Raw genomic sequence first — 16,766 nt, forward strand, 5'->3', positions numbered from 1 at the left:
TCGCTGAGGCGGTCTCTCTCGCTGTTCAAAAGGGAGCGAGTGCGAGGGATTTGAACTCGTTGCCTCTCGTACTGCTGCGGAATGCTGCTGCTGCTGCTGCTGCTGCTGCTGCTGCGTGGCGTGTCGCCCGTCTGGTATGTTTGTGGCGGAGGGGAGGGAGGGAGGGAGGGAGGGAGGGCGCATTACAAAGTAGGAATTTGGTATAAATGAATTTTTTACGTTTTTTTAGGTTGTTGTATCTTATCTTTTAGTTATCTTTTTATTACTTGTTTATTTATGTATTTTTTTCCGGGATTGCTGCCGTGTTTGTGTTTGCTGTGTATTTATTTTCCTAGATTCTGATATTGTTCATTCATGTTCTCCCTCTCCCTCTCTCTCCCCCTTTCCCTTCCCCACCTCTCCCTCAAACTCCCCCCTCTCCCTCTCCCTCAAACTCCCCCCTCTCCCTCTCCCTCTCCCTCTCCCTCTCCCTCTCCCTTTCCCTTACCTTACCTAATACTTTTTTGTTCTTAAATTCGTTGTTATTGCAATCGATCTCGCTTATCGCTGTTGCCGATAACGTTTATTATCGATGTGGATTGGGGGCAACAACGGCTCTTGTAGGATAAATTTATGTCTTTGTGGCTCGCGTTGTATGTTATCAACATCGTCATAGTTATTTGTTATCACTTATCATTATGATCACTCTTACCGTTATTATTTGTTGTTGTTATGATAGTGCTGCTGATGATGCTATTAATATTTATTATTTGATTATATTCTTTCGATTTTTTGTTATTGTTTTTGTTACCGTTGTCGTCATTATTGTTGTTGTTGTTATTATTATTATTTTTATTATTATTATTATTATTATTATTATTATTATTTCCGTCTCGTATGATTATTATTATTACATTATTACCCATTTTTTTTATTGTTATTCTTTATCCCTGTTTCCTATTCCCTTTGTTATTATTAGTTATATTAACAATGGCGTTATTTTATTGTTGCTGTCACTGCCGCTCTTACTTCATCTTTTGACAAATGTAATAATCTGGGGTGAAAACTATCGTCGTTTGTAATGGTTGCGATATCGTTGCTGTCTGTGTAGGCTCCTGTGGAATCTGTCGACGTGCGGAAGGGATTTTTAATGTCGATCCTTTTGTCGGTGAGGATGAGCGATGGGTGTGGCTGTTAGCTCATCACCATCATCTTCATCTTCATTTTCATCTTCATCATCTTCATCTTCATCATCATCATCATCATCACATCTTCCTCATCATCATCTTCCTCATCATCACCATCATCATCATCATCAATATTATTATTATTATTATTATTATTATTATTATTATTATTATTATTATTATTATTATTTGCTGTTTACTATCATCATTATTAGTATTATTTATTGTTAGATCTTTATCATAATCATCATCATTATTATTATTGTTATTATTGTTGTTGTGATACGAGTTACATGCTATATTAATGTTGCTATCTTTATTGTTTGTTGATTTTCTTGTATTCTTTATATATATATATATATATATATATATATATTTTTATATTTTTTTTTTTTTTTTTTTTTTTTTTTTTTTTTTGCATTATTATTGTTAAAAATATTATTTTGTTGATACCAGTATTATTATTATTATTATTATTATTATTATTATTATTATTATTATTATTATTATTGTTTTTGTTTTTGTTTTTGTTTAATACTATTATCGTTATAATTATTTTGGTTAGTTATATTGGTGCAGTTATTGTTATGTTGTTATTAGTATCGTTATTATTGCTGTTATTATTCATTTATTTTATTATCGTTATATATTATTGTTCTTTTGTTATTGCTACTTTGTTTTCATAATGACGACAGTACTAACGGTGATGATGATAACGATGGTTATAATAATGATGGTTATAATAATGATTTAATGGTCATAATTTGTTATTTTAAGGGAGTGAAGGATGGAGGGAGGGAGGGAAGGATGGAGGGAGGGAGGGAAGGATGGAGGGAGGGAAGGAAGGAAGGAAGGAAGGAGGGAGGGAGGGGAAATGTACGCGATGGAGGGAAAGTATTGTGCGTCACACTCGGCAACAAAGTGCATGAAGGTGGATCACGTGCAACATTCAGCGATCGCGGAGAAAGTGCGCGGGTGGAGGAGATGGAGGTGGAGGGGGGAATAGGGTGGGGGTTGGGGTAGGGGGTGGAGGACGAGGGAAAAGTCCTGTGTTTTGGGCCCCATCTGGTGTCTGAGGGAGAGAGACAGACAGACAGACAGACAGACAGACAGACAGAGGTGGAGGGAGGGAGGAGGGAACTGATGTGCTTTGGCGTGTGTGTTACTGTGGTGGTGATCGTGGTGGTGGGGATTGTTGTTGTTATTGTTATTTTCGTTATTTTGTTTAATGCTGTTAGTATTTATTAGTATTATTTTTTATTGTTGTTATTGAGTTTGATCTTTATCATTATCATCATTGGCATTGTTTCAATTATTATTATTATTTTGCTATTAGTATTAGTATCACTATTATCATCACTACTACTAGTATTAGTACTTTATTTTTATTTTCTTATTGTTGAGTATAATTGTTATCACCACTGCAATTACCGTTATTGTTATTAATGTTATCATCGTCCTTATTGCAATTATTGATCGATGGTGATGAAAGCACGTTTATACATAAATCAAATGTACAAATTATTCAGTGCATTTGATTTATTGGCCATTTCCCTCGGAATGAGAAATAAGAGACGGGCAGGAGAAAATAGCAGTTTATTTTACATTGTGCGGAAACGTCGCATGCATTGTTTTGAGTGTTTTAAGTTTTTAAAATATATATTTATGCATTTATTTAGTTGTATGTTATTTAGTCTTAAAAATATTCTATTTATTTGCTTGTGTATTTTCAACTGTTGATATTTTTTTGTGCCATTTCATTATTTGGAATTCATTTATCTGGTGTGTATTTTGCCCGTAGGCCGATAAGGAAGAATCTTCATTTAAAGTTGAGTTGAGAAAACAAACAAATGAATGGATCTCCCTTTGGCAAGATTAACTGATCTGTTTTCTCTTTCTCTTTCTCTCTTTTTCTCTTTGCGTTTCTCTCTTTTCTCTCTCTCTTTTCTCTCTCTCTCCCTCTCTCCCCCTCCCCCTCTCTCCCTCCCCCTCCCTCTCTCCCTCCCTCACTCTCTCCCTCCCTCACTCCCTCTCTCCCCCCTCCTCCCTCCCTCACTCCCTCCCTCACTCCCTCTCTCCCTCCCTCACTCCCTCTCTCCCACTCTTTTCTTTCTTTCTCTTTCTCTTTCTCTTTTTTTCACTTTCACCTCCACTTCGCCTCTTTGGCAGATGCATTGTGATATTCGTATTTTTTGTTGTTGTTGTTGTTGTTGTTCACTGTCTTTGTTTTTTTTGTCTAGGATTACGGCGCGTGGAGAAAGACTGGGACTTGCAAAGAGCGATGGGTATGTATTCAAAATGTGAACAAGTTGGTATGATAATCTTTATGCTTTGTGGCGTGTCTCTTGTGTGTCTTGTGCGTTCATTGTAATTGTTATTGCTATTGTTATTATTATTATTGTTATTATTATTATTATTATTGTTATTATTATTATTGTTGTTATTGTTATTGTTATTATTAGAATTGTTATTGCTATTGTTATTGATATTATTATGTTGTTATTATTGTTATTATTATTATTACTACTACTACTACTACTACTACTACTACTTATACTACTACTACTATTTATACTACTACTACTACTTATACTACTACTGTTATTATTATCACTATTATTATTATTAAATATTGTTATTATTATTATTATTGTTGTTGTTGTTGTTGTTGTTGTTGTTGTTTTATTGCTGATATTTTCGTGTTGCTGTTTTTGCTGCTTGCGCCGACGTTGTTAGTGTTGGTGGTGGTGAAACCGGTGTTTTTGTTTTTTTGTTTTATGCATTGTGTTTGGCGAGACTTTTCTCGGTATGATCATATTAGTCGTTTTTTCGTGTGTGTGTGATTTAAGATTTTTTTTTTTCGTCTGAGACAATTGCATATACTATTATTATTATTGTTATTATTGTTTTTGTTATTGTTATTGCTGGTATACTTAGACGGACGGAGTTGTTAATCAGAAAGATTCGGAGAAGAAGGAAGAAGAAAAATCGAAAGAAGAGGAGGAGAAATAGAAGAAGAATAATAAGAAGAATAAGAGAGATAGAAGACTGAAGGGCGTGGCGACGTTGGTAAGGGGGGGAGGGGAATGGAGGAAGGTGGGGAGGATTAGCGCGAAGGGGGTGGGGGGCGGTGGGGGGGTGAATGAAGAGGTGGGGAGAGGTTTCTGAAAGGGGGGGAGGGGTGAAGGGGGACGAAGAGGGGGAGGGAAAGGTCCGGTTTTTACGGTGTTTGTTTGTTTGTTTGTTTGTTGGTGGAAGGAGAGTAGGGAAGGAGGGGGAGCTCCTTCTTCGTCTTCGTCTTCGTCTTCGTCTTCGTCTTCGTCTTCGTCTTCATCTTCATCTTCATCTTCATCTTCATCTTCATCTTCATCTTCATCTTCATCTTCATCTTCATCTTCATCTTCATCTTCATCTTCATCTTCATCTTCTTCTTCGTCTTCGTCTTCGTCTTCGTCTTCGTCTTCGTTGTCTTCGTCTTCGTTTGTTTGCACGGTGGTCGTGGCGAAAGTTAGAGTATTTATATCGATAGTATGTTTGTTTTACTTGTTTTGTTTGTCCATCCCATTTTTGAGAAAGTATATTTAGAAAGTGTTTTGAGCACGGAGATTCAGGCAGACATAAAGGAAGACACAGAGACAGACAGACAGACACACAGATAGACACAGACAGACAGATAGACACACAGACAGACAGATAGACACAGACAGACAGATAGACACAGACAGACAGATAGACACAGACAGACAGACAGATAGACAGAGTGAGACAACAAACAATGACTGATTGAGCTAAGGATCTAGGATGGGCACCGGGGGAGGGGGTGGATGGGGGAAGGGGGGTGAAGGGGGAGGAGGGAGGTAGGTGTGTGCGGGGGTGACAACGACCTTCCTTGATCGCTGTGAATGGGGAAGGGGGGGGTGGGGGAGAAGGGAGGGGGAGAGGGAGAGGGAGAGGGTTAAGGATAGTGTTGCACGCGACAGCCGAACTGCATAGCGCATGTGTTGCAATGTTCTGTGCAAAGGGTGTGTGTGTGTGTGTGTGTGTGTGTGTGTGTGTGTGTGTGTGTGTGTGTGTGTGTGTGTGTGTGTGTGTGTGTGTGTGTGTGCGCGTATGTGTGTCTATGTCTGTGTCTGTCTGTCTGTCTGTGTGTCTGTGCGTGGGTTTTGATGTCTGTTAAAAATACTTTCATGTTGATATACAAAGATGGATATCTGTCATAAATATTTATCGGTGTGAATGAATTATGCTACCCCCCCCCCCCCCGTTCATTATGCGCGTGAGTCACCGATTGCAGGCGATAGAGACACAAAATTCACAAATCAAAGGCGGAAAAGATTAAAAAAGAGAGATAACACATAAATGCCGAGAGGGAGAGGGAGAGGGAGAGGGAGAGAGAGAGAGAGAGGGAGAGAGAGAGAGAGAGAGAGAGAGAGAGATTGTGTGCATGTGTGTGCATGTGTGTAAGTATGTATGTATGTATGTATGTATGTATGTATGTATGTATGTATGTATGCAAGCAAGCAAGCATGTGTGTGTTTGTTTGTCCGTATTGTTATGTAAGGTTTCAGACAGCCTAAATCTATTTTTGGTTCTGGTCCTGCATGCACCGAGGGACTTTGCTTTTTCTTCTCCTTGAGACTTTCCCTTCCAGCTTTCTCCTCGTTCGTGCTCTCCTTCTTTCTGCTTTTTTTTCTTTTCTGTCTTCTACTTTCTTGTTCCTTTAATGTTGTTTCGTTTTATATTTTGTATGTTTCTGTGTTTTTGTTTTTTGTTTTGTTGTTTTGGGTTTGTTTTTGTTTTTCGTTTGTTTCTTGTTTTGTTTTTCTTTCTTTTTTTTTTCTTTCTCTGCTACACAGTCATCCTCGTTCTCACGCTCCGTCATTGCTCGCGCACGCGCACGCGCACATGTAGGTCGGCAGCCAGTGTAAACATTGGTGATTTGTAGATGATTTATTTAGACCGGATTTGTTTGTTTGTTTGTTTTATTCATTCATTTGATTGGGATGCCACGTGTCCAGCCTCTCTCGGTCTGTCTGTCTGTCTGTATGTTTATCTGTCACTGTATCTATTATCTATCTATCTGTTTGTGGCCTAATCAGGGGGCAGAAATCGAAGCTGAAATTCTCTGTTTGAGTAGAAGGAAGGAAGGAAGGGAGAGGGAAAAGAATAAGAGAGAGAGAGAGAGAGAGAGAGAGTGAGAGTGAGAGTGAGAGTGAGAGTGAGAGTGAGAGTGAGAGTGAGAGAGAGATGAGAGAGAGAGAGAGAGAGAGAGAGAGAGAGAGGGAAAATATAGAGAGGGAGAAAAAGATCAGAGGGTGGGAGGAAACGAGAGAGAATATTTATTGATATATATATATATATTATATATATACATTATATATATATATATATATATATATATATATATATATTATATATACATTATATATACATTATATATATATATATATATATATATATATATACATTATATATATATATATATATATATATATATATATATATATATATATATATATATATATATATAAAGCGATAAATTATTTATTAATGGAGACTGAAGCGCGGCCGGTTGTCAAGGCAGCGGGGATCGTGTACAAAATTTTGTAAAGGTGACGCAGACCAAAAAATAACAAAAATAAATAGATTATAAATAATGATGATAAAAAAAATATGAGCGGAAAGAAAAAGAGAGAAAAAAAAAATGAAAAAAGGTGTCTGGTGGGTGTGTTGACGCTTGTGTATTTTCGGGTCGCCGTTCGAGGTTTTTGTGGTGGGGGGGGGAGGGGGAAGGGTGGAGGTAGTGGGGAGGGTGAAGGGAGGAGGGAAGGAGGGGGAAGGGTGGAGGGAGGGAGGGAGTGGGGGGAGAGAGAAGATGGAGAGAGAGAGAGAGGGGGGGGGGGAGGAGCTGTAGGGAAGGGAGTTTTAGGGTGAGAGGAGGGAAAGAGGGAGAGGGGACGGGTGAAATACAGGCAGATGCAGAGTTTCTCTCTTTCTCTCTTTCTCTCTTTCTCTCTCTCTTTCTCTGTCTCTCTCTTCTCTCTCTCTGTCTCTCTCTCTCTCTGTCTCTCTCTCTCTCTGTCTCTCTCTCTCTCTCTCTCTCTCTCTCTCCCCTCTCTCTCTCTCTCCTCTCTCTCTCTCCTTCTCCTCTCTCTCTCTCTCTCTCTCTCTCTCTCTCTCTCTCTCTCTCTCTCTCTCCCTCCCCTCTCCCTCCTCCTCCCTCCCTCCCTCCCTCCCTCCCCCTCCGTGAGTCCGAGGAGGAAATGAACGGAGAGGCCGGACCTTAAATAATATTATGGAGGCAATATGGCCACGGGAAAATGCGCCGCGGAGATGGATTCCAGATTGCCTTTGGCGCTGCTGCTGCTGCTGCTGCTGCTGCTGTTGTCGTTGTTGTTGTTGTTGTTGTTGTTGTTGTTGGTGTGTTCTTGTTCCCCTGCGTTATCGTTCATGTTTCTGTGTTGTGTTATTAATTTTGTGTTATTAGGGTTATGTTTGTTTTTGTTTGTATTAGGTTGTTAGGAAGTTATGGTAGATATGATCATGAAAATGATGAGGACGATATTGATGATATTACGAACAGTGTTATTAGTGATTGTGAGACTGATGAAAATGATGCTACTAGTAGTAATGATGGTAATAGCAATTGTTTATTATTACGGTGATGGAAATTTCATTATCAGTATTATTATTATGGTTATGTATATGTATGTATGTTATTAGTTTTTTTCCTGTCAATATTTGTTCTTTAGTGGTTAGTCATTCCAATATTTACTTTTGATTTTGATAGCATATCATTCTTCGCCCGAGAGAGAAGTGGGTCTGAAAGGTCGCTAGTTTATTGGCTCGTGTCGCTTTGGATCGCGTAGGCCTATGTAAGAGAGGAGAACGTGTGTGTGGGGGGGGGGATTAAGCCTTTCGTTCCGGCCACGTTCAGCGAGAGGGCGGTTTCGACGGAAGAAGCGGTGGCGGCGGCGGCGAAGGCGAAGGGCGAGCGCGGGGCGAGGCGGGCGCTGAGTGAGGCCTTGCGCGGCGCCGCGACGGAGGCTGGTTCGGTGTAGGGTTCTTGGGAGGAGGAGGAAGAGAGGAAGAGGAAGAGGAAGGGAAGGAAGAGGAAAGGCGGTCTGTTGCACGAACGTGAGCGAGCACACACGCATACGTCATACGCATACGTACAAACACGCATGCATGCACACACTCGCATGTTTTCTTTAAAACGTATATCGATCGTCAGTCCCAAGCGTAGGGACGGGTGGGACGCCTTCCACGTCCTCGAAGGCTCGCTGAGTGCGTTCAGGCTGGACGAAGGAGGAGGAAGGAAGGGAGGAGGATGAAAAGGGAAGGGAAGGGTGGGAAGAAGAAGAAGAAGAAGAAGAGGGAAAGGAAGGAGGGAGGGAGGGAGGGAGGGAAGAAAAAGGAGGGAGGAAGGGGAGGAAGAAAACAAGGAAGGAGGGAGTGAGGGTAGTAGACTGCACAGAAGCTATCCTGTGCAGACTCCCTTGTGGGAAAGGAGCAGAGGGGGAGAGGGAGAGGAAGAGGGAGAGGGAGATGCGAGTGGGTGGGAAGGGTAGAGGTGGAGGGGCAGGGAGGGATGTGTTGGGGGAGGGGGTGGAGGAGGATGACTTGCAAATCGAGTCTGGTGCGCTCAACCGTCGCGGGCTGTGGAGGGTTTGCGTGGTTGCGTTACGTATTTGGAATGGTGCCTGTCTGTCCATCCGTCTGTCCATTCGTGTGTCTGTCCGTCTGTCTCTCTGTCTCTCCCTGCCTGTCCGTGTGTCTATCCGTCCGTTCCCCTTGTCTGCCTGTCTATTTGTCTCCTTGTCTGCCAGTTTCTCTTGATTCTTTTTTTCTTCTTGTTGTCTACTCTGCTTCCATGTACGGCGGTGGGAGATCCGTGCTTGCCTGCCGACGCCTTTGAAACGCAGTTGTGAATGATAATGACTGCGTGACCTTCTTTGCCGAACGGAAGCTGTTACGACAACGCTCCGTCTTTGCGCGAGGGAGGAGGGAGGTGGAGGTGGAGGGAGGCGAGGGGGGGGGAGATGAAGGATGCTGGTGATGATGATAATGGTTAAGTGGTGGTGAGGGGGAGGAAGAGAAGGAGAGGGAGGAGAAGGAGAAGGAGAGGGATGAGAAGAAGGAGGAGGAGGAGAGGAGGAGGAGGAGATAGTTCGAGTGCTAATAAATATGATGGTGAGGATGAGGGAGAGTTGATAAAGAAGAGGACGGAAGGAAGAAGTAGGATAGCGATAATTTATAGGACGAGGAGAAGGAGCCAATGGAAAGGAGGATCTAATGTAGATAAAAATGAAGAGCGTGATGAAAATGTTGAGAAAAAAAATAAGAGAACAAGCAGGTTCTTTTGTTTTTGTTTTTGTTTCTACCGCCACTGATTTATTTTTTTTTAACTTGCTAATTGTTGCTGTCGACATCATCATTATAACTTTAAAATTTGGATCAGTATTACTAGTAAGGCAAGCTTAAGCTTAGCAATTTTTACCATCCAACCGAGGAGTTGTGTAGAGTTGATAAAATCAGAAATATACTCACGTGTGTATATATAGACACCCACTTACATGTACCCATTAGATAGACAGATATAAACACACTTAGATGTAAACAGATAAAAGGGAGGGGAGAGAGAGGGGGGGAGGGAAGGTGGGACAGTCAATTCAATAATCTGAACAAACTTGCACTTTGCGTATAGATGAAAGCAAAAACATTAACAAAAGTAGAAGAAGAAAAAAAATATAATTAATTATTATTTTCTCTCTCTCTCTCTCTCTCTCTCTCTCTCTCTCTCTCTCTCCCCTCCCCCTTCTCTTCCTCTCTCCTCTCCCCTCTCCTCCTTCTCTCCTCCCCCCTCTGTCTCCCCTTCTCTCTCCCTCTCTCTCTCTCTCTTTATATATATATATATATATATATATATATATATATTAATATATATATATATATATATATATACACACACACATTTTTATATTGGGAAAGACAGAATGAGAGAAATAAAATCCCGCGTTTTCGAGGGCAGTTCTTTCCTCTTTATTTTCATTCCTGGGAAGGTGCGTTGGGGTGGCGCGCGGGTCGAGGTCGTGACCCCGTGACCTCTCTTGCCTGCCTGGTGGTGGTGATGACCCGACGTTGTGGGGGGGAGGGGGGTGCCGCGAAATGTTGGAGATTTGACGGATGCAGGAAGGAAGGAAGGGAGGATAGATCGGGATGTTGCCAAAGGGTGTTTCTCTCTCTCTCTCCTCTCTCTCTCTCTCTCTCTCTCTCTCCATCTTCGCCTCACTTCCCCTCTCTCTCTCTCTCTCTCCTCCTCTCCCCCTCTCTCTCTTCCTCTCGCTCTTTTCTCTTTTCTTCTCTCTTCTTTTCTCTCTCTCTTTCCCCTTTTGTGGTGTGGTTCCGGAATGCGTGTTCCGTTATTTCTTAATTGGTGTGTTTATTCTTTTATGTATTTATTTGTCATTTTTTTACGATTTAATGATAGTTTCACTTTCATAAGTACGTTCACGATTCATACATACATGCATTTCGTGTGTGTGTGTGTGTGTGTGAGTATGTGTCCGTGTGTACACGTATGTATAACGTGTATTTTTTTTATTTATTCAAATATTTGAATGCATTTATACATGCACGTACACGCATACTTCTCGGATACATACCACACGTCCGTGCTTCATCATGCGCAGCTGCCCGCATGAAGCTCTGCCGCGGGTAATCGCAGACCCGAGGCGGATGGGCAAGCGGAGATCGGCGGCCAGAGAGGCTGCGGTGCGGCTGCGGCAGGTGGGGGGCGGGGGTACGCTCGGCCCCCCACCCCCTCTACCTTTTCTCCGCGTTCTGCTGCTTCGCTCTCTGTCTTCTTCGTGGGTTTTGTTATTTTTTAAAATTTTCTTTGTCTTTTCCTCTCGTCTTTTCAGTTCTCGCTTTTTTTTTTTTTTTTTTTCTTTTCTTCTTCTTTTCTTTCTTTCATCCCTTTCCCCTTCTTTTTCTTTCTTTTTTTTTTTCTTCTTTTTCTTTCTTCTTCTTCTTCTTCTTCTTCTTCTTCTTCCTCCCTTTTCCGTCCTCTTCCCCCTCCTGTTTTCCTTTCTTCTCATCTCTCTCCCTTCCCTATCATTCCCCCTACTCCCATCCTCCCGACTCCCTACTCCCTACTCCCCTCCCTCCCGACTCCCTACCATCCTCTCATCTCCCCCCCCCCACCCACCTTCCCTCCTTTTACCTCTCCTCCCCACCCCCCTCCTTTCTACCCCCCCCTCCCTGACGCCTACCGTTTGGGGTCCGGCCGCGAGAGACGGTGACTGACCTCTCTCTCTCTCTCGCTCGAACCCGTGGACTTCCGGTAACCCCGCCGTTGGAATAGGGGGAAGGGGGAGGGAGTAAGGGGACAAAGGTTGGGAGGGAGGGGAAGGGAGGAGGAGGGAGGAGGCGGGCAAGGCCATAGAGGGCTGAGAGGCAGTTTTTGGGAAGAACGGGTGGTTTGGGTGGGTGGGTGGGTGAGTGAGGGGTCGGGGTAGGGACAGGGTTGGGAGGGTCACAGGGTAGGGTTTAGGGGGGGAGAGGTAGGGGTAGGGGGCTTACCCGGAGGTTTGGAATGTGTTGACAACGCCGGGTCCCGCAACTGGGCCCGTCGAACGCGTTAATTAGAAGGCGTTTTTTTTTTTTTTTTTTTTTTGTTTTTTCCTTTTTTTTTTTTTTTTCCTTTCGGTTAAGGGTTTTGTTTTGTTTGTTTTATTTGTTGTGTCTTGTGACTTCTTTTATTGTTGATTTTTTTCTCTTTCTCTTTCCTCTCTTATCTTTTTGATACTTTGCCGCGAGCGAAGAGAAAGAGAGAGCGAGCGAGCGAGCGAGAGCATGATATCCCGGCGTCGCGGACGTGGACTGCATGACACTGACACTGCATGACGCTGTGCTGCGTGAGGGGTAGAAGAGCCGTTTGCACCTTCTTATCTTTTATCTCGCTATCTTTCATCGTTGGTCAATTTTATTCGCCTTCCTCAAATTTCTCTTGGTTTATTTCCTCCTTCACTTCCTCATTTGGTATTTTTTTCGTTCCTTCTCTTGCGCCTTCGCCTTCTTCTCCAGGTCCTTTCTCCTTCTCTCATCCTCTTTCTCCTTTTCATCCTTTTCCCCTTCTTTCCCCTCTCCTCCTCCTCCTCCTCTTTCCCCCTTCCTCCCCCTTCCTCCTCCTCCTCCTCCTCCAGGTCCTCTCTCCTCCTCCTCCTCCAGGTCCTCTCTCCTCTCCTCTCCTCCTTCTGGTCTTTCTCTTATCTTATCTTCCTGACGCCCCATCCTTCTCCTCTATCTTTCTACTCATCCTTCTCCTCTTCCTTTCTTCTCGTTCTTCCCTTATCTTCTCTTCGTGACGTGCCATCCTTCTTGGTTGTCGAGGACTCGGCGACACTGCAAATCACTCTTACGTCACTCTGGGTTTCTTGGTGGCGGCCTATTGTCCTTGCTGGGTGACGTGGCCTTCCCCCTCCCCTCTCTCCATCTCCATCTCCATCTGTGTCTCCGTCTCCTCCCTCTCCCACTCTCCTCCCCGTCTTGCTTTCTCCTCGCTCTTCCTCTCTTCTCTCTTCGTCTTCCCCCCTTCCTCCCCTCTTCCACGTCAGGTCATGGGTTCCCTCTTGTAGGATTGTGATTTTTTTTCCCATCTTGGTTATTCCTTCTGTTTTTTTTTCCTCGTCTTTCCTTTCCTTTTCCTTTATTTATTCTTTCTTTATTCTTTCCAGTTCGCCGTGCGCTTTCCCATTCCTTTTTCCCTTCTCTTACTACCCTTAATTTATAGGCTTCTCTTTTCCCTTCCTTCCTTCTCCCCCTTTCTCCCCCTTTCCTCCCCTTCCTCCCTCCTCCCTCCTTCCTCCCTCCTCCTCTTTTCCCCCTTCTCCTCCCCTCCTCTTTTCCTCCTTCCCCCCTCCTCCTCCCCCTCCTTCTTTCGTCCCCCTTCTTCGTCTTCGTCTTGCCCCCCCCCCCTTTCCACTGCTTGTTGACGTGGCTGCTGCTTGTGCTGATCCTGTTGTACATTCATCCTATTTTGAGAGTGGGAGAAGCAGGCCCTTGAGTGCGTCCTGTTCTTTGCGGGTTTTGCGACACGTGTTTTCATTCTCTCTCTCTCTCTCTCTCTCTTTCTCTTCCCCTCACCTCTCTCTCTCTCTCTCTCTCTCTCTCTCTCTCTCTCTCTCTCTTCCTCTTTCCCTCTCCCTTTCCCTTTCCCTTCCCCTTCCCCTTCCCCTTCCCCTCCTATCTCTTTTCCTCTTTCCCTGTCCCTCCCCCCCCCCCCTCCCCCTCCCTCTCCCCCGTTCTCCCCCCCTCCCCCCACCCGTGCAAGGACAAATCCCTCTCCCCCCTCCTCCCCCTCCCCCTCTCCCTGGCTGTGCCCCCCCCCCCCCGTGCACCGGGCGTTCGCTGGATTGTCTGGCGACGGCTCCGGCATGCAACCCTGTGCTCTTGTGTTACGTAACTATCGCCCCGCTTGCATGCAACATCCGGTGACGTCACGCCTCAGGTAAACAGGTGTCGGGAAGAAGGTCGAGTAGGGGAGGTGGTGGTGGGGGGGGAGGATGGGTATGTCTTTTTATTTTGTCCTTTTCTCTTGTCTGTTTCTACTCTCTCTCTCTCTCTCTCTCTCTCTCTCTCTCTCTCTCTCTCTCTCTCTCTCTCTCTCTCTCTCTCTCTCTCTCTCTCTCTCTCTCTCCCCCCCCCCTCCTTCCCTTCCCCCGTCCCTCTCCCTCCTATTCCCCTTAACCTTTCCTTTCTCTTTTATCCTTCATTTTATCGATTTTTTTCATTCGTCCGTGTTCCTCCGCTTCCCCCTCCCCTGCCCCTCCCTTATCCCTCCCAGCCTTCCACCCGACCCCCTCCCCTGTCCCCCTCCCGCAGCACCCTTCTTTCACCTTCTTGTTCTATTCCTGCTCTTCACCCTCTCCTTTCTATCTCCTTTCAACTTGCTTCCACGTGTCACCTCTCGTCCTCTTCTTCCTCTCCTCCTCCTCCTCCTCCTCCTCCTCCTCCTCCTCCTCCTTTCTTCCTTTCGTAATCTTTTCTCTTCTCGTTTCTTTTCCTTTGGTTTATCTTTTCATTCACTTTCCGCCTTGCCCCACTCCTTTCCCCTTCTTCTCCCCCTTTCTCCCCTCTTCCCCACGCCCCCTTCTCCCCTTTCTCCCCCACACACCCCTTCTCCCCTTTCTCCCCCACACCCCCTTCCTCCCCTCTCCCCCACACCCCCCTTTCTCCCTCTCCCTTCACGCCCCCTCTCTCCCTCTCCCTCTCTCCCCTCACGCCCCCTCCCCCTCACGCCCCCTCCCCCTCACGCCCCCCCCTCACGCCCCCTCCCCTCCTGTCTATCGAGGATGCAGGTGGTGCGTTGTGGTTGCTTTGTGAAGGCCACCAACTTTTATACTGTGCGTGCGGTTGGTGCTATGGTCGTCTGCTTGCTTGTTTTTCTTGCTTGGTTGCTTGTTCGATGGCTTGTTTGCCTCTCTTCTTACCCTTCCCCTATTCCCTCTTCACCTTTTCCTTTTTTCTCTCCTTCTCGTCTTCTTTCTCTTTCCTCTTGTTTTTCCCATTCTTTGTGTTTGTTTATTCCCCTGTTTGGTAGTCGTTATTCGTGTAGATGTTTAAAATATTGGAAGTTGAGCGATGTTTTATAAATGCTTTAATGGTGTTTATTCGTTTTGATTTTTTTCTTTTTCTTTTTCTTTGTTTTTGCTGGATTTTGTTTTCACGATTCGTTGGTTTTGGTTCCTCTTTGATGTGGGTCGTTGAGGTGGTTGTGGCTTTGCTCGCTCCTCTCCCCCTCCTCTTCTCTCTCCTCCCTCACCCTCTTCTCCCTCCTCCCTCCACCTCTTCTTTCTTCTTCCTCTCCCTCTCCATCTTCTTTCTTCTTCCTTCTTCCTCCTCCCTCTCCCTCGTCTCCCTCCTCCCTCCCCTTCTTCTCCCTCTCTTCCTCCTCTTCTCCCTCTCTTTCCTTCCTCTTCTCCTTCCTCCCTCCCCTTCTTCCTCTTTCATCACCCTCTTCCACCCTCCCCCTCTTCCTCCTCCCCACACATTCTCTCTTCGTCTGTTCTTTGTATTTCTCCCTCGCTCCCTTACTCCTCGTCTCCCTTTCTTTTCCCTTTCGCTCTCTCATCCTTCTCTCCTCCCCAAACTCCCTCGCTTCGTCCTCGTCGTCTTCGTCGTCGCCTTCGTCTTCGTCTCCGTGACATTCAGGAATAAGTTTAGGTCATGAGATGATAACGACGCGTGAATAGAAGCCCCGGTAGCAGTCCTAGGAAGTGTGGCACTGTGGCACTGTAATGGGCCTCGCGCCGTGCCAAATGAGAGGGCATTGCTGGCCGTCACGTGTTTTGCTGTCTCGTTTATCGCTGTGTATTGATTACCCCCCCTCCTTCCCCCCTACCTCCCTTGTCCCCCCTCCTCCCCTCTTCCTCCTCCTCCTCCTCCCTTCCTATATTCACCCCCTGTATTTGCTCTCCCTCCTTTCATTGACACTCATATATCATCTCATTCCCCCTCCCCCCTCCCTCCTCCCTCCTCCTTCCTTCCCCCTCCCCCATCTCCCTTCTCTTTCCTCTTCCTCCCCAGTCCCCCTTCCTTCTCTTCCCCCCCCTTTCCTTCCCTCCTCTCTACTCCCTCCCTCCCTCCTCTCTACTCCCTCCCTCCCTCCCTCCCTTCCCCTCTTCTTCCTCCGTGAATATTTATCGTTCTTTCGCCCTTGTGTTGGGCTAGGTCTTGTTGGCGCCGCCTCGGTAGGCCTATCTGATGTTATTTCCGTCTGAGTTAACTTTTTTTTTCGTGTCCAATATAGGTCAGTCTTTTATGATAATGTTTTCTTCGTTTTCTGAGCGGACATGTTTTTTTTTTTGTACTATATTTGTGTAGGCATTTGATTTTTAAAAAAATCTGTGTGTATATATAATGCCCAAATATTTTGGTCATTTCATGTAATGACTAGTTTCACATATTGCCTGTAACATGTATAGTTGTTTTGGGAAGAATGGCCATTGCCGATATTCTGACTTGGTAATGGTTGACGAAATCATCATTTTATCATCGCTACTGTTTCTTCTTGGTGTTGCAATGGATACTTTTAAGACGAATATTGCAACATTGCATGATTTGTGCGATTAGGCAAGGAATAAGCAAAAAGGGGGAAGTCCCGAAACTGTTTATAAAATCATATGCAACAAGGAATCGTAAAAACTGCCAAGAAATTTTCTAATGAGTAATTATATTGTTTGATGGTTAGGAAGGTTGTTTTATTTATTTATTTATTTATTTATTTATTTTAGTATTCCTTTCCGCATATGTACCTTGTCAGCTCTTTTTTTTTCATTTGTAATTGTTTTGTGCGATATTTTTTTGTTTGTAATTTGTAGACGGTTATGGACGGGCGCTGTCGGCTGCAGATTTTTACTTGTTGGGAATTTCTCGTCTTGAGTGTAGTCTTTGGCCATGTCTAGACGGTCGTTAGGGGGGTGGGGTGGGGGGAGAAGGTGAGGGGGGGAAAAAAACTGGGGGGGGGTTGGGGGGGGGGGAGGGAGGGGGGGGGGGGGAGAGGGAGGGGGGGAGAGGAGAGAGGAGAGAAAAGGGGGG

At 44.8% G+C, this 16,766-nt stretch overlaps 1 protein-coding gene across 1 annotated transcript in view; it reads left to right on the forward strand.

The window, feature by feature from the left end:
* LOC119580368 (nuclear receptor corepressor 1-like) overlaps positions 1-16,766 on the forward strand; it is a gene marked incomplete at its 3' end in the record, with an annotated part of 63,302 nt that overhangs the window by 12,914 nt on the left and 33,622 nt on the right. Inside the window, 1 exon segment of the mRNA XM_037928485.1 lies at positions 3,407-3,451. Coding sequence (XP_037784413.1) covers positions 3,407-3,451 — 45 coding nt within the window.

Source organism: Penaeus monodon, chromosome 13, assembly GCF_015228065.2.
Source record: "Penaeus monodon isolate SGIC_2016 chromosome 13, NSTDA_Pmon_1, whole genome shotgun sequence".
In the NCBI taxonomy this organism is placed as follows: Eukaryota; Metazoa; Arthropoda; class Malacostraca; order Decapoda; family Penaeidae; genus Penaeus; species Penaeus monodon.